Genomic DNA, 21,094 nt, shown 5'->3' with positions numbered 1-21,094 from the left:
TTGGGTGAACTTTTTTTTCCCTTTCTAACATCTTATTGCTTCAAATCTGAGAAAGCTTTCACTTATTTCTAACTCAGATAAAATTCCTTTTAATAGTCTGCTAGCTTCCTCTATATATTTTTATATATTTATTTAAATCTATCTGAAGTTTATTTGAGGACATGAAGTAGTATAATCTTTTAAAGAAAATTTTAAATTTCCTTATTACACAAACATAAGGCTACTCTGTTTTGCTCACAAGCCGAGTGGAATCTGCCCTTGTGAGTATTTGTTAGTGGAAGGTGCTGCACACCCCTCCCCCCCCAACCCGCCGACTACAACATCGTTGCTGAGTTGACCCTTCCTGTGAAGTAGCCCAGGTGAGAGCTTACTGCCCAGGGTTACAGATGGAGTTTGTGGCTGTGAGTTTTCTTGTAATTTAAATGCGTCATATACCCCAAACTTCGACCTGGATAGTAATATGCTCTTTCCAACTGAACCAACCGGCCCAGAAAACTACACAATAGACATGACACAGGCCTACAACTGGAGTAAGCTCCTCTCTATCACCGTTTCAATGAAGACAACCAAGTTCATCTCTATTAGATGTTGTTGACACTGAGTAATATTCAACCTGACCATTTTAGAGGAGCCCAAACCAGCCCCAACCATGTTAGAATCCTGTGCCGCTGTACGCTTCCCAGTGAAACTGGTTGATAGGGAGAGGTGAATCTCAACTATCACACTGTTACTTCATCTCCAGGCTTGAAGTAACCCCGTTCTCAAATAATAAAGGACTAAAAATAGCTTGGGTACCTTTTGGTGGGGTGGTTACAGATAAGTTACCCCAACTCCAGAAACCTCAGGCTGGACTGGCCAGATCTAGAAATGGTAGAGTAGAATTCAGTGAGCAGGAGTCAGGATGAAGCTACACAGCCCTGCCACTGTGTGCAGAGCGTGGAGGCCAGGAAGGAATTGCTGGTACAGGCTTTTTTCAAAACTCCAACCTGATTTTTATATGCAGCATAGTCACAGTTAAATGCAAATTTAAGTGTACAGTTTGATGTTTTGACAACTGTATATAGTTATAGAACTGCTGCGACAATTAAGATACAGAACATTTCTATCCCCCAGACAAGTTCCTTTGTGCTCTTTGCCACCAATCTCCACCCTTAGCCCCCAGCCCCCGGCAAGCACTGATAGGCTTTCTGTCCCTATAGTTTTGTCTTCTAAAACACCATCCACACTGAATCATACAGTATGCTGTCATTCATGTTTGGCTTCTTTCACTTAACATAATGCTTCGAAAATTTATATATGTTGGTGAATGTTTCAGAAGTATATTTCTTTCTATTGCTGAGTAGTATTCCATCACATGGACATGCCAAAAATTATGTTACCTATTCACTAGCTGTTGGACATTTAGGTTATTTCCAGTTTGGGGTGATGATGAATAAAACTGCTTTGAACATTTATATACAGGTCTTTGTGTGGACATATGCTTTCATTTCTAGGAGCAGAAGTGCTGGGTGATAAGGTACATGCATATTTAACTTTATAAGAAACTGCCGAACTGTTTGCACCGACTTGCAACCCCACTAACATATAAAAGAACCCAGTTGCTTTACACTTGGTATTGCATAGTCTTTTTAATTTTGCCCATTCTAGTGGGTGTGTAGTGATATTTCATTTGCATTTCCCTGATAACTAATGATTTTGAGCATCTTTTTATATGGTTACTGGGCATTTGCATACCTTCCTCTTTGGTGAAGTATTTTCAAATATTTTGCACATACCCCCTTTTTAAATATTATTGAGTTGTGTGAATTTATTATAAATTCTGAAAACAAGTCTTATCAGATATAAATTTGAAGAATATTTTTTTCTAGTCTGTGCCTTTTCTTTTTATTCTTCTAACAAAAAATTTTTAATTTTTATAAAATTAAATTTACCCATTTTTTCTTTTATGATTAGTGCTTTTTGTGTCCTATTTTTTTTTTTTTTTAAAGATTTATTTATTTTAGAGAGAGAACACACACGTGAGAGCCAGAGGTGGGGCAGAGGAAGAGGGAAAAGGAAAGAAGCAGACTCCCTGCTGAGCTTTGTGAAGCCCAAAGTGGGGCTTGACCCACCACCCTGAGATCATGACCTGAGCTGAAATCAAGAGTCAGACGCTCAACCGACTGAGCCACCCAGACACCCCTTTTTGTGTCCTGTTTAAGAAATCATTACCTTGGGGCGCCTGGGTGGCTCAGTTGGTTAAGCATCTACCTTCCGCTTGGGTCATGATCCCAGGGTCCTAGGATTGAGCCGGGCATCGGGCTCCCTGCTCAGTGCGGAGTCTGCCTCTCCCTTTCCCTCTGCCCCTCCTCCCGCTCATGTTCTCTCTCTTTCTTAAATAAATAAATAAATAAATAAATAAATAAATAAATAAATAAATAAATAAAATCTTAAAAAAAAAAAAGAAGAGAGAAATCATTTTCTTTCCAGGGACACAAAGATTCTTCCCTAAGTTTTCTTCTAGAAGGTTAGGTCCATAACCCATTTCAAATTAATCCCTGTAAATTGTGTAAAATAAAATCAAGGTTCTTTTTTTTGGGGGGGGGGTCTATGGATAACCAAAGGCCTTCCTTTTCTCACTGAAATCCTTCGGCATTTTTGTGGAAAATCAGTTGGCCATAGACGTGTAGATCTACTTACCCTTCTATTCTGTTTCATTTCTATCCACGTGCCATTATTATGCTATCTTCATTACTATAGCTTTATAACAATTCTTGACATGAGGTAGTCTTTCAACTTTTTTACTTTTCAAAATTGTTTGATTACTCTATGTCCTCTACATTTCCACATAAATGTTAGAAATACCATGCAAATTTCTATTTAAAAAAGCCTGTTGGGTACTGACTGGAATTGTGTTGAATCCATAGATCAATTTGGAAAAGAATTCACATTTTAACAACATAAGCCTTCTGATTCATGAACATATTATATCTCTCCATTTGTTTAGGTCTTCTTTAATTTCACTCAGCAATATTTTGTAGTTTTCAATGTGTAAGTCTTACAAATGTTTTCGTTAAATTTATTTGTAAATATTTTTCCTCTTAATTTCAACTTCCAAACAATCCTTCTTAATACTGATTGATTACAAGAATCTAATCCTACATTCTTGCTAAATTCACTTACTAATTCCAGCAGCTTTCTGTAGATTCTTTAGGATTTTCTACATAGACAATCATGTCCTCTACCAATTAAGACAGGTTTACATCTTCCTTTCTAATCTACATGTCCTTTATTTTTTTTCTTGTGTTACTGCACTGCTAGGACCTACAGTACAAGCCAGATAAGTGGTAACAGTGGACATCCTTGCCTTATTCCTGATCTTAATGGGGAAGTACGATGTAGGGCCCTTTTTTTTTTTTTTTTTGGTAGATGCCTTAGTAAGGTTTGAAAACTATTCCTAGTTTGCAAGAGTTTTTATCATAAACAGATGTTGAATTTTGTCAAATCTGGCAATGTGCTAATGATAACTTCCAAGATTATAGACAAAGAGAATCTGAAATGGAAGGGGGATTCAGGATCAGTCAGTTCAATCACCTAATTTACAGAAGAAGAAATGAAGGTCCACAGAGGTGAAATGACATGCTCAAAGTCACAGCTGGTTACAAAACAAACTAGATCTAAAGCTTAAATCTCAAGATGCCTACGCATATGCATTTTTTATAATTTACCTCTAGTAGAAATGAGCTAAAGCAACATCTTAGAGGTGAGAGGAAAGAAAACACAAAGATCAGAACTTCTTTGCAATTTCTGAGAAAGTGCAAAGGAATGTGATGTGTTTTAACTGAGGCACTAGGTTTCTAATGCAAGTGGTAATCTCTACTGCCAACTACGGGGAGGGGTCAGGGAAGACGAGAGGATGGCCAAACAGCCAGAACTCATTACTCATTTGCCACTAACAAAGTTATTCTTTATAAACATATAAGAAAATAGGAACTCCCTGAAGATTTTCAAAGACTACATCAATTTGGTAGCATTGCTTTACCAAGCTGGTAAGTCCTGTTTTGAATCTTTGATCACTTTGTGAAAACTATCTGGATTATTTTTATTAGGGTATTATGGGGTTCTGCTGTGTTTTTATAATTTAACAAAGTCCAAGAATCCCTCAAAACATCAAGGCAAGAGAAAGCAAACCTTAATGGGAGAAAACTGACCTGGGAGGTGAGGGTGATGCTTGGCTGCGACTGTAGGAGGTTGGCTTGGCTTTGCTGAGGTAGTTGCGTTAAAAGATTTTGCGCTTGCAGGAGACCTGTAAAACAAAAACGTGTCATGTCAGAAACACTAAAGATTACTTTGAACATATGACAAAATAGAGAATAAGAAAGCGAAGTGAAAATTTCCAACTGATCTCTTGATAGTTTTATCAGTCTTAAAACTCTTAATGTCTTATTTGCCTAAAATTCAATCTTGTTAAATACAAGTTGGGCAGAAGACATGGAACATTAAACTAAAACTGATGTATGTATTTGATACCGTGTCTGACAATCTCTCTGATCAGCCAATCCTTTATTTTAGTAAGGAATGGATGAAAATGAAGAAGTACTCTATACAGAAGCAGCTTGAAACTCTAAAAAGAGCTCACCTTCTTAACCCAGAATCCATTAGAAACTGCCAGTAGATGTTGGACCAGAGAATTGTCTGGTTCATGAAAGGAGCAGGCTATCTATTAAGAAGTGGAATAGGTATTTACACAATGAAAGATTTTAGAATGAACCATCAAGAAGAAGAAGGCTAAAGGACAGAAATAATGAGGAATTGGTAGAGATGCACTAGTGTTTCTTGGGATGAAGCCTTGATACCCTGAATCTCTCTACACTGACTCCATTAACCAATCTTACAAACATGATTGAACTTAACTGTTTGATACAGAAGTGACACAATATTTACCACTAAAAGGCCTTGAACTTTTTTTTAATAACTCAAAAACCTGCAACTTCTAATATAACATCCTGTCCCTTCTCAAACTTTAAGAGAAAACAAGTGATTGTTAGAAGCATATGCTTTTAATGCCCAGCCCACCTTTTTAAATACATTCTCAAGAAAAACTATCAAAATACTAGAAGTAATTTATGTTGAAGGATTTCATTTAGATTGTTGGCCAAACTCTTGGTTCCCCCCTAGTGATTAAACAGATGAAAGGCATTAAAGGACAACTTCAACATGTGGTATGCGTGACCAAAAAATGTATTTTTCTTAACATGATACTGAGTTTGAAGTTAGAGTAAATGTAATAAAAACACTGTGCTCATGGAGTTCCAGGGCCAGTATGACAGCAGTGGATGTAGGAGCCCCCAAAGGATAGCCCCATGTACCGCGGGCAGGTGCGGGGGAGGTGCTCACCCTGCTGGCCCTGGGGCGTCTGGGAGATGATGAATTGCGCTGGTTGCAGGTTGGTGGTCGGATGCACCAACACAAACTGCTGCAGGTTGAGATTCTGCTGCTGAAGCTGCTGCAGCTGCTGCAGATCCTAGAAAACCAGAATTACACCACAGATTAGAGATCCTGAAATCAAAACTCCCTGAATCATACGGTTCCCAGATGATGAACTGTGGCATCCAAATAAAAAAGAGTCAATATTTTACAGTCTTCCATTCTTCAGAACAGGGTATGCCCAGGTATGTTCCCAAAGAAGAAGCAAAGAAGAAACCTGGAGTGGCCATAAGGACTGATGATTTCTGTGGGTAGCTACTGCGTCATGACTTAGGCCAAACCTGATTTCCAATAGTTATTTCAAATTTCCTCAGAACAAATGGTTATAGTCGAGTGTTGTAACATGTAAAGACCAATATGGGTTTTAAAAATCAAGTGAGAAAAGAATATGTTGAGGTTTTAAATATTCAATTGATCTTTCTCTTAAGTAAAAATGGAGAGCGCTAAGTTTGAATTTGCATCAATAAATTAAAATATCTATAACGATTCATTAAATTTGGCACCAGTCTAACTCAACTGAGAAATCAGTGTAAAAATACCTAAAAATAGCTATCCACATAAAAATCCAAGCCATAGCATACTAAACTTGCTTATCTTGGTTTAGCGTTTCATAATTTTCAATGTGTTTCCATGGCACATTATCTTATGAGAATAATGTCAACATAGGGTTCTCAAATCTTACACACTAAAAACATTGTATTTGGTAAGGAAGAAAGTGGCCAAAATTAAACATTATCTTGATAAAGCTTGTATATAATGGTCATAAAAATTAGTCTGACATCTATTCTTTTTTTTTTTTTTTTTAAGATTTTATTTATTTATTTGACAGAGAGAGACAGCGAGAGAGGGAACACAAGCAGGGGGAGAGGGAGAGGGAGAAGCAGGCTTCCCCGCAGAGCAGGGAGCCCGATGCGGGGCTCAATCCCAGGACCCCGGGATCATGACCTGAGCCGAAGGCAGACGCTTAACGACTGAGCCACCCAGGCGCCCCAGTCTGACATCTATTCTTTACTCATATAGTTAACTGGCTCTTTTTCAATGTCTAGTCAAACTCTAGCTACGACGTAAATCCACTTCCGCACTTCTGAGTCTTCTCTAGGGGGACAGAGATCATTGTCTAGCACTAGACTCTTAAGAATTCTTTCTATGACATATTGATATGACTACTGGTACTTTTTTCCTCTCCTTGAGATAAAGGATTTCATTTACTACCTTTCTTCCTTGGTAGTATTGTCTATGCCTCTTAAATAACTTTTTATTATCTGTGGATACTTTGCCCTAAAATGTGAACACTGAAACCAAACAACATTCTAATGCAGTTCTGCACGGAGTTAATCACTCTGTAGCAGAGATGACGTGCCACCTCTCTCACACGAGTGGCAACATTCACTGCAGAGCACATGAAAGAACCCATGCCCGCCATAATTAGCTAATTAAAATAAATACAGTAATCCCCTGCTTCAGAAATATGCCAACTAATTATTCAAGAATTGTCACTTAATATAAACAGTCAGTTATTCAAATAATCAGTTATGTGTTTATAATATCAACTCAAATAAGCAAACAAATGTATTATTTCTAGTGCAGTGGTAAGGAAGGCTACCACATACTTCCCCGATCTAGAGCTTCTCAGGTCTTTAAGGGCCCACACTAACCATCAGGAAGTGAATTTTATACTAAAGGAAACCTGCCGTTTTCTGCCTCCCCTTCATGCCCAAGCCCCAGGAGAGACTCACCTGTGCGATCTGTATGGGCTGAGACAGGGGGATCTGCGTCATGGGCGTGGCGGCGGAGGCTGAGATGGTGGCCCCAGCAGCACTGTGCTGTTGGCTGGCGGAATGCTGCTGCACGGCCGCGGCCAGCAGCTGGGCCTGGGCCTGGGCCTGCTGGAGCAGTAACTGCTGCTGGGCTGGCGTCAAAGTAAGCTGAACAGAAGTACAACAAACATTCGGGAAGGTGTGAAGGACAAGGGCCCCTAATACAAGCCATGTGGTATAAGACCCTAGCGGCCCAACTTCACGTGGGTAGCATGAGACTAGAACGTTCATCAGCAATCAAGCTACCATTACTAGCAGAACGGTTACATTAAAACGGTGGTCCTCACTCTGGACTTCATCATTCAAGCTTGTCCAGGGCCCCAGGGTTCAGGCAAAAAAGTAATTAACTAGTAAGCAGGAAAAAAAGGAATCAGTGCTGACAGGATATGAAAAGAAATTTACACCCAACAGAACAGCAAGTGATTAGTCAGATGAATGAGGAACAAGGATGCTGGATCTGACCACGGAAAGAACTGATAAGGCCCAGCTGCTTCCCATTAGCATGAATCTCTGCCATATTCCATCATTTCCATTATGTCCGAAGATATGACTAAAGAATATGAGCTCCATTTGTTTCTTTTCCAAGTCTCCCTACAGCCCCTCCCTAACCCAGTCTTTTCTATTATTGAAAGCACTGGGTCTCTGCAACTTTACATCCCCTTTCCAACACATTATCTCGGTGAAACAGGTGGTGACAGCCGCTCTCTTTACATGCAAATGAATCCTAATGCCCAGGTTTCAGAGAAGCTCCAGCCACATGAACCTGGAATCCCAAGTGTCTCTTATTATTGTAGACACTAATCACCCAAAACAAACCCAAACAGTAAAACAGGAAATGTATTTAGAGCAGATTTAAACTTGCTTTCATAACGCAACTTATTTCAAACACAAAGTAGTAAGTGTGTTTTGCCTTCCTTTTGGTGGCATGATCTGATCAGACAAGAAGGAATCCTAGACTATCTCTCTCTCTCTTTTTAAGCTTCTCTTTTTTTGGTAATCTCTACACCCAACATGGGGCTTGAACTCACTACCCTGAGATCAAGATTCACATGCTCTTCCAACAGAGCCAGCCAGGTGCCCCACCTTGGAATATATTAAGTGCATTCACTTAGTGGCACAACTCTCCTTCTAAAAGGGTCCAATACAATTCACGCATTGGAGGCATAAGAATCAAAATCAAACCATTCAAAAACTTAATACCTATCAAGGTATATTTGACTATAAATATTTTATATAATACATAAACATACTAATCTTTGAGGAGATTTTTATTTTTACTTATTTTAAATTTTATTTAAATTCAATTAATTTACATAGTATATTATTAGTTTCAGAGATAGAGCTCAGTGATTCATCAGTTGCATATTTGCTCATTACATCACGTGCCCTCCTTAATGCCCATCGCCCAGTTACCCCATCCTCCCCCACCTCCCCTCCAGCAACCTTCAGTTTGTTTCCTATGATTAAAAGTCTCTTATAGTTTGTTTCTCTTGAGGGGATTTCTAAAATAGTTTCGCGACAATTCTTAAAAGAGCCTTTCCACTACCAAGACATACTTAACTAAAATAAAGGAAATAAAAATTTGTGTGGGTTGATGTGATGTGAATTGAACAATAACAAATAACTCTTCCTTACCACTCTCCTAGCCTTTCCACCCACAAAATAACTTAACAGCAAATGTTTAACACTGGAAAATATTTTTGGTGTCTTAGAGCAAAGAGAACTGAAAAGTTAAAAGTTAATATATTCATAAAGGCCAATTTATTACCAATAATAGTAAATGACATTTATCGACTGTTACGTGCCAAGCACCATTCGTTCTTTGAGTTTTACAAATATTGTTACTCTTACTCTTTGTAACAATATTGTGAAATAGCATCTTACATGGATAACATCTCCATTTCACCGAAGGAAAACTGAGGCACAGGGAGATGAATTAGCCCATACAGCAAACTGCAGAGCCAGGATAGGAGACCAGAGGTTTCGTTTGAGAACATTACACAGTAACTTAAAGAAAACGTTTTTCTTTTGTAGGTACTAGTCCTTTCTTTAACTTCTACTCTGTGGCAATATTGGAACTCCAAACTGATCACTCTAATTTCATCATTGTAATGGTCTCAATCACAGGATGACTCCACTGCATGATGAAGCAGCAGCTGAAATAGTTTAAAGAAGTCTTTAGCTTATCTAGAGCATCTGCAAAAGTAAGAAAAGATACCCTGAAAACGTATGACAAAGATAATTCCTTTTTCAGAGCTGCCTATAGTATAGAAAATGCCTTAAAGAAAACAGCGTCAGGCCTATATAGCAAACTGTTCTAACCCAAGCATTGGCCAGTGGCCGTTGTGACACAAAGAAAGCTTACTAGAATTCTCCCAGTGAAGACTCACCCCAGTTATCTGTCCTCCGGCCAGCATGAGTTGGGTCTGGGGGATGGCTGCTTGCACTGAAGGCTGCTGGGAGGGCTGGCTGGGCTGCTGGGAGTCCCCCGATTCTTCATTAGATTTAGACTGAGGTGGGTGGGTGGTGGTGGGAAGGAATAAGAGATTTCAAATAATTGATTAAAAAAACCTATACTTATTTACAACAAGGATTTATCTAGTCATGAGTTTTGTGGTTTCATTCTTTTCCTTTCCTATTAATCTCTGTATTTTCCTAATTTTAACACCGTAAGTTTTTAGACTTTTTTCCCTTTAAAAATCACATTTATTATTTGTTGTTTTCTAACTATAAAAGAAATGATCAAATACGGAACACATAAAAGTAGAAAAATAAAATATAAAAATTATCCACAATACAAGTTTTTGGTGTAGACTTTTTGTTCCAATGCCAGCGAAACTGCAATTACAACTTTTAAGAAGAAAAAATAATTGGGTCCTCCACAAATCAACAGGATTGTTTAGAAACCCCAATCCTCAACTTTGGAAATAAGGAGAAAGGGAAGAGCACATTCTCAATCCATTTCTACATTAGACCCTCCGTCCCAACATTCTAAGATGTATTTTGGTGGTCAGCCTGAAACTTCCTTATATATCATCTCAGAAATTGGTTACTTGACCTACAGAAGTTTTCATCTAATATTTAAAATAACTGTAAATTTAGCATCTCCCATCAAGTAACACACAAATTTAGAGGGAAAATGCTGCAGTCAAGAGGGAAAGAGGACACAGTCCTAAAAGGGACACTAAGGGGAAATTTTATGGTAATTAAAACTGGTTATGCAGAGCATTAAAATTCTGCATAGATTTGCATACTTCCCACCACCTGTTTTGGGGACTGCAGCAAGGCTAATTAACATAAAGGCTCTGATTAATTCTGCCAGTCACTGAGAGAGAATTACAGTGCAGGACTGTAAACACACCGTACTGGAGAGACAGTCTGTTTGCCAACATCTCTCTAAGGGATGGAAGTTTACCATGGCAACCAAGGCAATTTTCCGCCTCCTCTCCCTCAGAAAGGAAGGTCACATTATCTCCTTTTCTCTTCTCTTCTCCCTTCCATGTGTTACTAGGTCCATATTCCACTGGGTTTCATGGAATGCTCAACCCAAGGTCTTTAGTCATTAGCAACACTGAAATCAATCTTCTAGAATAGGGTTTTCTCCTCTTGACTGTTAGTAACCCAAACACTATAACGAAAGGAAGCTGGAGATCAACTAACTATGGAGTAATGCATAATAACTGAACTTTGCATGTTTTAACATATGATTTATATCAGCAAAGTAGCCAGATTTAAATTTTGTTTTTAAAATTTTGACTGTATGAAGCCCGTCAATGACTATAACAGGTTTAGTTAGAAACCTTAGAATCATAGCATTTTAGAGCAGAGAGGAACCTTGGCAAGCTTCTAAACTTCCCTACTTAAATAAATGTAAGAGAAAAGGAACCCCAGGAGGTTAAGTGACTCGCTAAAGGTCACACAGCTAGTTAGTGGCAGAGTGAGAATGTAAACCTAAGACCTTTGTATCTCAGTCCAGTGTTCTTTCCTCTACACCATAAAATGACAATTAAAAAAGACATCTGGAAACAGAAAGGGCATTAAGATTTATCTGGCTTTGTGTTTAGGTATGTGTTATCACTGTATAACTTAGAAACAGTTTACTAAACTTATGTATCCAACTCTGAAAGTACACTTTTCTTGTTCACCTTTTGTCATTCACGGTAGCATAACATGAACTGGATTTTCATTAATGTCAATGATTATCATTATTTGGAACTTAATGACATTAGGTAATAAAAAAAGGTAATACTTCTAAATATTTCCTATTATAAAATTATTGCATGCTCATTATAAAAAATCCAAAAAATATGGTAAAAATGTGTAAAACTGATCCATAATCCCATGACCCAGCTTACCTGTACATTTAAAGACTGAGCAGCAGCCTGTAAACTTGTTCCAGCGAGCTGGACCTAAAAGTAATCAGGTAAAGTTCTAGTCTGATATGGTTGACATCCATCATTATAAGTTGACATCAACAAGTATTTCAAGAATCTCTACTAAGTGCATGTCACTGAGTTAGAGCTGAGAACACAAAGAGGCCTATCTTATAGGGTTAAAACTTTATGGACAAGCTCACAGTTCCTCTACCTCCCACCAGAAAATGCTGTTAACATTTCTTTTCTAAAAATGTTTTCCCACACTAAACTAGCATCATCAGACATGCCATACTGTATTAGGCATTCCTTATATAACATCCTGTTTGTATTCACTGGACATTTAGATTCTAAAAACTTAATTTATCTTCCATTGTATTAAAGAACACGTAAGAACAAGCTACTTATATACATTATTTTTATCATTATAAACAATCAGAATAATCTACTCATTCTAATTTCAAAATTTTCATGTACAGATCAGAGTAAAAACCTTACATATATATACACAGTCAAGTTCTTAAAACATTTATAGTCATAATTCAAAACTGCTGGCTGAAATAAAGAATCTGTCTTATAAACCACACATGAAAGTGTCATAATATTTATTTAATACATTTTATGCATTCAGAAAGCTAAAACCATGATTATATTAGAATAAGGATCATTATTTGACAACCATGTTAATTATAACTGATTCTGGCAAGTGTCATCAATGGATGATGCTTTAATGGGTGAAATTTGAGGAATAACATGATAGTTACATATTCTCAACTCTCTCTCCATAGATATTTACTAATTACAAAAGGTAATTAAATGACACATGTGCCTTCTGGTATGATCCACTAAGAACACAGCATTACTTATGTTGTATTCCTCCCCAAACCCAAACTGAGCAACACTATACAAAATAACTAGTTTGTATTCTTCAAAAATGTCAATGTCTTGAAAACAAAGAAAGACTATGTTGGGAGAGAAAGAATATAAACTAGGGTAGAATAAATGGAAGCCTAAATTAGAATGGCAGCAGTCAGCATAAAAAGTAGTTAACATGAGAGGCATTCCAAGGTACTACATAGGATCCTGGCAAATGAATGGATATAGATAAAGAAAAAAGTCATGAATTATTCCAGGGTTCAAATCTGAGAGATTGGAAAAAAGGTAGTGTCATTGACAGGAAGCCAATAAGTTCCATTTTGGATATATCACACAGCATCAAGGTTTCCTAAAGTTAAATATAAGTGTTGATATGGAGCTCAGGATAGAGTTCAGAGCTAAAGTGAACAGACTGCTGCCCTTTATTTAAAACTAATGGTCCTGTTAGTAGATAAGAGCCCTCAGAAACAAACCTAGACATTTACAGAGAACATATTTTCGATGTAGTGTAATCAAGGGAGGATTATCTGAAAAGATAGTATGTTTAAGACCCAAAGGCTAGGGGTGCCTGGGTGGCTCAGTCGTTAAGCATCTGCCTTTGGCTCAGGTCATGATCCCAGGGTCCTGGGATCGAGCCCCGCATTGGGCTCCCTGCTCAGCGGGAAGCCTGCTTCTCCCTCTCCCACTCCCCCTGCTTGTGTTCCCTCTCTCGCTGTATCTCTGTCAAATAAATAAAATCTTAAAAAAAAAATTATAAGACCCAAAGGCTAAAAATTCAGCCAAAGAGCCAAAGGAAAGAGTTTTGGGTACAAAGATTTAAAGGAGATAAAGTTTCTATGTGATTTTATTTAAATCATGTTGTTTCTGGGTAAACGTTTGTTGAGGAAGAGGATAGTTACAGGTCTTAAAAGTATCTCCTCATGGATTATTTCTGGAATTTGAAATTTATATTATAGTTGTATAAAAGAATGCTGTTTTTAGGAAAAATGTGATGAAGTATTTAGAAGTAGAAGGTCACAGTGCCTGCAACTTACTCTAAAATGATTTTATTTATTTATTTGACAGAGAGAGACACAGCGAGAGCAGGAACACAAGCAGGGGGAGTGGGAGAGGGAGAAGCAGGCTTCCCGTGGAGCAGGGAGCCCGATGCGGGGCTCAATCTCAGGACCCTGGGATCATGACCTGAGCCAAAGGCAGACGCTTAACGACTGAGCCACCCAGGCGTCCCTGTATATACATTTTTTATATGTGTGTTTGTACACCCACATACACACACACACACAGAGCAAAGATAGTAAACAGTAATAGTTGGTGATTCCAAGTGAAGGGCTTTCAATTGAAAACTGTCCTATAGTTATAACTTTTCTATAGATTTGAAAATTTTCAAAATAGAAAGTTGAAAATAAAAAGTGAGAGCATCCTTTTACCACTTCATTTAGCTACCTCCCAACATCCTTCAAAACTTAGCTCAAAAGTCATCCTCTCTATGATAAATGTCTTAGATTATACAAGTTGAGCTAATTATTTCTACCTCTCTATTCCTATACAACTTTACCATTCATTTATTCAGTAAATAATTACTTAACATCTATTATAATTTGGGCTCTTTGGAAAATGCTAGGATAAAGATAAATAAGAAAAGGTTCCCATCTTCATGGAACTTATGGGGTGACAGATCCAAAGTCATCTACTTTGTATATGTGTACACACATTTATAATTATTTTAAGGAAAAGGTCAGAGTGTGAACCTGGTCAATAAGAGGGCTAGAAATAGAAGGTAAGTGTCACATTCATGTTAATTATGTGTCTAATCAGATGGTGAGCAATTCTGAGGGGACGGACATCTTGATGGAGAATTCAGTGATGTCATGATTTCATATCAAATTCACTGATTTAAAGTCCTTTGGTTTAGGGGATATTGAAGATTCAATGATTTTGGTAATCAGCTGGAGGCCTTGGAGCTGAGTAAGAGTTGTACTCTTCTTAGAATTTGGATCCAATGGAGAAAAGACTGCATATCATCTATGTACCTTTGGGGATTTTTTTCTCTTTTTTTTTTTTTAATTTTTTTATTGTTATGTTAATCCCCATACATTACATCATTAGTTTTAGATATAGTGTTCCATGATTCATTGTTTGTGCATAACACCCAGTGCTCCATGCAGAACGTGCCCTCCTCAATACCCATCACCAGGCTAACCCATCCTCCCACCCCCCTCCCCTCTAGAACCCTCAGTTTGTTTTTCAGAGTCCATCGTCTCTCATGGTTCGTCTATCCCTCCGATTCCCCCCCCTTCATTCTTCCCCTCCTGCTACATTCTTCTTTTTTTTTTTTCTTTCTTAACATATATTGCATTATTTGTTTCAGAGGTACAGATCTGAGATTCAACAGTCTTGCACAATTCCTTTGGGGATTTTCTAATACGTTTTGACCACCACAAATTTAAGCCAGATAGAGGCTTAATATGTACCACATACATTGACTACCAAAAATGTTATTCCTCTAAGAAACCAGAAAACTTGTTGGAGGCTATAAATGTTTTTATTTTTTAATTTTGTTTTTTAAACATTATTTATTTATTTGAGAGAGAGAGTACACAGAGTGAGAGGGAGAAGCAAACACGCTGCTGAGCAGAGAGCCTGATGTGGGGCTCAATCCCAGGACCCTGAGATCATGACCTGAGCTAAAGGCAGATGCTTAACCAACTGAGCCACCCAGGTGCCCCCAACAAATGTTTTTAGAAGAAAATCGACATGAAAATAACATTTTTGGTTTTCTATAATATATTCTTAAATTATTTTAGATGCTAAATCATCTTAATATTTTATCTGCAAGTTTCATATAGAAGTTTCTCTACTTCGAAAAACACAAACAAAGCTACGCACTTGAGCAAAAGTGTGTCACAGCTAGGGCCTCACTCCAGTAGGAGACGCTAATTGCTGCCTGCATAGTAATCCTTTGAATTTGTGAATAAATGGGCTTTAGAGGACCTTTCTAAAATTGCACCTATTTCAAGTGCAGGAGCTTCTTTTATATAAAGTTCAGGTAGTCTAAAGACAGAATTTATGAGCTCAGAAGACATATGAAGACACATTTTATGAAAACATATTCTGAATTGAGAGCCTTACACAGGTCTTGGGCAATGGTGGCTACATCCTTTTGGATGACTCTGTAATCTACTACCTTCAGTGAGCCATCACAGACCCACAGTGACAAAAACAGTAACCCGGTTGTTACGTGTATTCCATTCATAACAAAGAATTCTTTTTTTCACAAAGCTGTGAGGTCAATAGCTATAGAGTCAATTAAACTAAGAATCTAGACTAACCATTCAAAAGAACACAATCAGATGTGATTAGGACCAGGCTTTAATCATTTTAAAAAGTCCCACATACTGAAATAACTTCCCCAGGCCTTAACATTCCATGCCTCCAGTTTTTACTCTCCCGTATCGTTGAGCAGAGCATTCTACCTGATGGAGATGTCCAAGGAAAGCCTGGGCCTGGGCTGTTGAGATTGCTCCTCCAACAGGCACAGGCTGCTTCTGAAAGTCCAGACCATTGGTTTGTGTGCCTAGAAAGCAAGCAAAAGCATGTAACTATTAAAAACAAACTCGACTTCAGTCACGAGCATTTATCAGGTATCTATTTTGTATTACTACTTTCCTAAGTACCTCCATGGATGAGAGGGATTTCAAAGAAAGATGAAATACAGTAAAATGTTTTCTCCTCTCAAGGGAGGACTGTAGGACAAGTAAATGAACACAAAGGTTAGGAAACAAACAAAAATATAATGACTTCTAATCATAAGACAGTGTCACAGAATTCAGAAGTGATGCAGTGATTGGGGTCAGAATAAGCATGGCACTTACAAGCATTAAAGAAGAGAGTATCACTACTACTGTTGTAAAGAATGGTATGAGACAGACTTCCAAGGAGGAACTGAAGCTCTCTTCTGGTCTCCCCCTTCTCAAGATTTGGCATGGGCAGAAGAAATTCACTAGTGACTTTGCAAGATGATTTATTCTTAACTTATACTTTTAATACATGACAATCTGATGGCAAAAACAACCATTTACATGATAAACAAAATAGTTTTACTAATTTCTTGAATCCTAAAGCATATATCTAATTAGCAAGAACCCTGCTGTAATTATAATCTTCCAAATGTTATGCCTGTGTGTTTTAACCACTTATGCTGCAATCTGATGCTAGAATAGGACCAATTTATGGAAAGACATACCATCCTAATATTCAGAAATATTTTTTAAGGATATAATACATTGTTTACAAACTAAAATATCCAGGTATTATTTAGAAATTACCAGAATTCCTTGTACTCAATAAAATGTAACAGACTACAGGAACCTGCAAGAACCACTGAGGCACATGAATGTGGTACTGAACTTCCATTTCCTACCACCCAAACAACCCGTCTGCCCATCCTCATTCCTGTGTGTACACACACAGAGCACACCAGTCAGGACAGGATAAGCCAGAACCTTAAGGTAGTATTTCTAAATGGCTACTCACTTCTGCCATTATATATCCTAACTAACTTCTAGCAAATGTATCACTTTAATAGAATAATGAGGTAGATTACATGACTCAAAACAACTATTTAAGGTTTCCTTGAGATAATTATAAAAGGAGTGTCTATATATTTCACCTGCTTAAAACCTCACAGTGATTGTTCTTTTATGGTTTTTTCCTAGCTTCCCATAAATAGAAAACAAAAGAACTATCTAGACATATACAGTCAATGAAATTAAAAGGGTATATAGTTGTGTCAGGTAATGAGAAACTAGTATGAAATAAAATTTAAATTAGGGTCACTTTCATAGGCCACATATAGAAGCTTCATTATTTTAAAGTTACACGTTTTGTCATTAGCTGCTCTCTATTTCTACATAGAAAATCATTACTTAGGTTGATTTTAAGATTGTGCATCCTTAGAGAATTATGCTCAATATATATTACATAAATCCACAAGGCTAAATGAAGATGAGATTTTGAAAAACAGAGACAAGCACTTAGAGATTAACACATCACCAATACAGGAAGTCTTCCAGAACCAAATATTTCACTCTCATGGAGACCATGAAAATTCTACACATTGGTTCCACTTTAAAGTTGCCACAAAAATGATATACCCCTTGTAACTCACAAAGCACTTTACGACAAGACTGACTGATTTCTATCCCTGGTAGAGAGCCTACTATAGTGGCCTACAGGTAATACTATTTAAGTGCCCTGGCTCTACCATCTTGGGGGGATGCATAAAGGCATCCCAAAGCTAGTAAAGTAAAAGAACATTCTTGGACAACAATTCAGATAAACAGAGATTTAAGATGCAAAAGCAGGTACTTATTTAAGTAAAATTCTGAGGCTCATGAGGAGGTCAGGGATGGAAGAAAGTATCTATCACATAGAAATCATTCTTGTAAATCATAAAGACCTAAATTGGGCTAAAAGGAAACAAGAGGGGAACAGACAGACAGACAGACACACACACACATATGTACACATCTGACTTGAGTTTGAAGCCAGTACAGGGAGATAAGGATGTTGGGAGCCAAAACCAAATGTGTATCAGAGAAAACAGAACATCCAAATAAGGAAATGGGGAATTAACAGGTTGGGAGAGAAGGGGAATGATGTAAGGAGATTAAAGTAACACATACAGAATTTGAGAAACCCCAAAACATGTAAGAAAAGTGATCCAGGGCGCCTGGGTGGCTCAGTTGGTTAAACGACTGCCTTCGGCTCAGGTCATGATCCCAGAGTCCTGGGATCGAGCCCTACATCGGGATCCCTTGCTCAGCGGGAAGCCTGATTCTCCCTCTCCCATTCCCCCTGCTTGTGTTACCTCTCTCGCTGTCTCTGTCAGTTAAATAAATAAAATCTAAAAAAAAAAAAAAAAAAGGTGATCCAGAAGGCATTTAGAAATAACAAAGGCCAGAGCTAAAGATTCTATAAGGTTGCCACAAGAACAGTGTTACTGAGGTGAACCTCAGAGATCTTGAATCCAGCCTCCTTATTTTATTGGTGAAGAAACGGATCAAGGAATCTTAAGTGACTTGTTCAAAATGTCATAGCTAGTTAGTGGAAGAGCCAATACAAGGATGGGGTCCCCTGATTCTGTGTAATTACTCACAGAGAAGTGATAGTTGAAATTTGGAGTAAAAACGTCAATCAATTAAGAGTGGATATAGAGAAAAGAAGCCTGAAGATAAGAGGGCACCTACATTAGGAGATGTAAAGACAAAGAGAACCAGAGAGGAAGCAGTTAGAAAACAGGAAGGAAAAAAAAAAAATCCTTCAGGACTAGTGCGCTTCAGGAGCCAGGCAAAAGAAAGCTACAAGGATGGGGTAGTTTACTACTGTCAAATGGTACAGAACAGGATCAAATACTGAAAAAGAAATTAATCCAAAGAGAACAGATGAAAGGCAGTAATAAAGGAAGGCCAAACTTAATGAAATAGGAAAAAAAAAACACACAATAGAAACACCAACTTGGCTCTTTCAAAAGAATCATATAGTTACAAACTTCTGGTAAGATTGAAGAAAAAAATAAGAGAAGGAGCAAATAATTTAAGGATAACAGAAAGAAGGACATAATCAAAAAATGTTGTGGATACTAAAAAGAGAATATCATGAACCAATAAAATATATGCCAATAAAATTAAAACTTAGAAATGGATTACTCTCTAGAAAATATCAAGACTGACTCGAGAAGAAATAAAAAATCCCAAGGGTCCTACAGCATTTGAAGAAATTTAATTTGTAAGTAAAAATCTTCCCAAAAGGAAAAATGGAAACCTAGAAAATTTTACTCTGCTTGCTTCCAGAAATCCAAGGGACAAGTAATTCCAATCTTATGCAACTTTTCCAGAGTATGGGGAAAATAGGGAAACAATTCCTAACTCATTGTATGAGGTCAGCATAAACTCACTACCAAAACCTGACAAAGATGAGTATAAAAAAGAAAAAAAAAATACATGCCAGTTTTACTCACAAACATACATAAAAATATCCTAAATAGTACTAGAAAAAATAATCTAATAAGGTAAAATATTTGGGGTTTTGAGATTAAAAAAAAAAAAAAATCACTGTGATTCACCACATTCATTAAAGGGTAGAAATCATATAATTGACTCAAAGGATAAAGAAAATACTTAGATAAAATTCAATATCCACTTATGATAAAAATTCTAGGCATAGGAACAGAAAGAAACTTCCTTAACTTGATAAAGAGTAACATTAAAAGCATTCCCTTTAAGATTAAGAATAAGATAAGGATGCCAGCTCCTGGAAGGCTGAGGCAACAAGAAAAGAAAATACACCAGTTAGGAAAAAAAATAAAACTTTCTTTTCAGATGATTTGATAATGTATATAGAGTATCCTAAGGAATCTAATGATCTATTTCTAGAATAAGAGAGTTTAATAAGGGGATCTAATCAATTTGGACATAAGTAAGACGTTGGAACTGGAATTCAGAATAATGATTATAAAGATACTAGCTGGGCTTGAAAAAAGCAAAGAAGACACTAGAGAATCCCTTTCTGGAGAATTAAAAGAACTAAAATCTAATGAAGTTGAAATAAAAAAGGCTATTAATGAGATGCAATAAAAAATGGAGGCTCTAACTGCTAAGATAAATGAGGCAGAAGAGAGAATTAGTGATATAGAAGACCAAATGACAGAGAATAAAGCAGCTGAGAAAAAGAGAGATAAACAACTACTGGACCATGAGAGGAGAATTTGAGAGATAAGTGATACCATGAAGTGAAACAGTATTAGAATAATTGGGATACCAGAAGAAAAGAGAGAGAGAGGCAGAAGGTATATTGGAGCAAATTATAGCGAGAACTTCCCTAATCTGGGGAAGGAAACTGGCATCAAAATCCAGGAGGCAGAGAAAACCCCCCTCAGAATCAGTAAAAATAGCTCAACATCCTGACAATAATAGTGAAACTTATAAATCTCAGAGACAAAGAGAAAATCCTGAAAGCAGCTTGGGACAGAGATCTGTAACCTACAAGGGTAGAAACATTAGATTGGTAGCAGACCTATCCACGGAGACCTGGCAGGCCAGAAAGGACTGGCATGATATATTCAGGGTGCTAAGTGAGAAAAATATGCAGCCAAGAATACTTTATCCAGCTAGGACGTCATTCAAAATAGGAGAGATAAGAAGCTTCCAGGACAAACAGAAACTAAAAGAATTTGTGATCACCAAACCAGACCTACGAGAAATATTAAAAGGGATCCTCTAAGCAAAGAGAGAGCCCAAAAGTAACATAGACCAGAAAGGGACAGAGACAGTCACTTTACAAGTAATACAATGGCACTGAATTCATATCTTTCAATAATTACTCTGAATGTAAATGGGTTAAATGCCCCAGTCAAAAGACACAGGGTATCAGACTGGATAAAAAAGCAAGACCCATCAATATGCTGTCTGCAAGAGACTCATTTTAGATCCAAAGACACCTCCAGATTTAAAGTGAGGGGGTGGAAAACCATTTATCATGCTAATGGACATCTAAAGAAAGCTG

General features: G+C 37.4%; 1 protein-coding gene across 5 annotated transcripts in view; it reads right to left on the bottom strand.

Annotated features, from left to right (window-relative positions):
- The window catches only part of POU2F1 (POU class 2 homeobox 1), a 178,913-nt gene that overhangs the window by 39,472 nt on the left and 118,347 nt on the right, over positions 1-21,094 (bottom strand). For all 5 annotated transcript variants that reach the window (XM_036076745.2, XM_078077920.1, XM_036076748.2 and 2 more), the window contains 6 exons: positions 16,006-16,106; positions 11,639-11,692; positions 9,674-9,793; positions 7,203-7,391; positions 5,377-5,503; positions 4,191-4,285 (listed from right to left, as the gene is read on the bottom strand). In XM_036076745.2, coding sequence (XP_035932638.1) covers positions 4,191-4,285; positions 5,377-5,503; positions 7,203-7,391; positions 9,674-9,793; positions 11,639-11,692; positions 16,006-16,106 — 686 coding nt within the window. The remainder of the gene's footprint in view (positions 1-4,190; positions 4,286-5,376; positions 5,504-7,202; positions 7,392-9,673; positions 9,794-11,638; positions 11,693-16,005; positions 16,107-21,094) is intronic.

The sequence above is a fragment of the Halichoerus grypus genome, chromosome 7, assembly GCF_964656455.1.
Source record: "Halichoerus grypus chromosome 7, mHalGry1.hap1.1, whole genome shotgun sequence".
Lineage (NCBI taxonomy): Eukaryota > Metazoa > Chordata > Mammalia > Carnivora > Phocidae > Halichoerus > Halichoerus grypus.
Note: the sequence above shows the minus strand (reverse complement) of the source record. Positions and strands in the feature narration are given on the sequence as shown.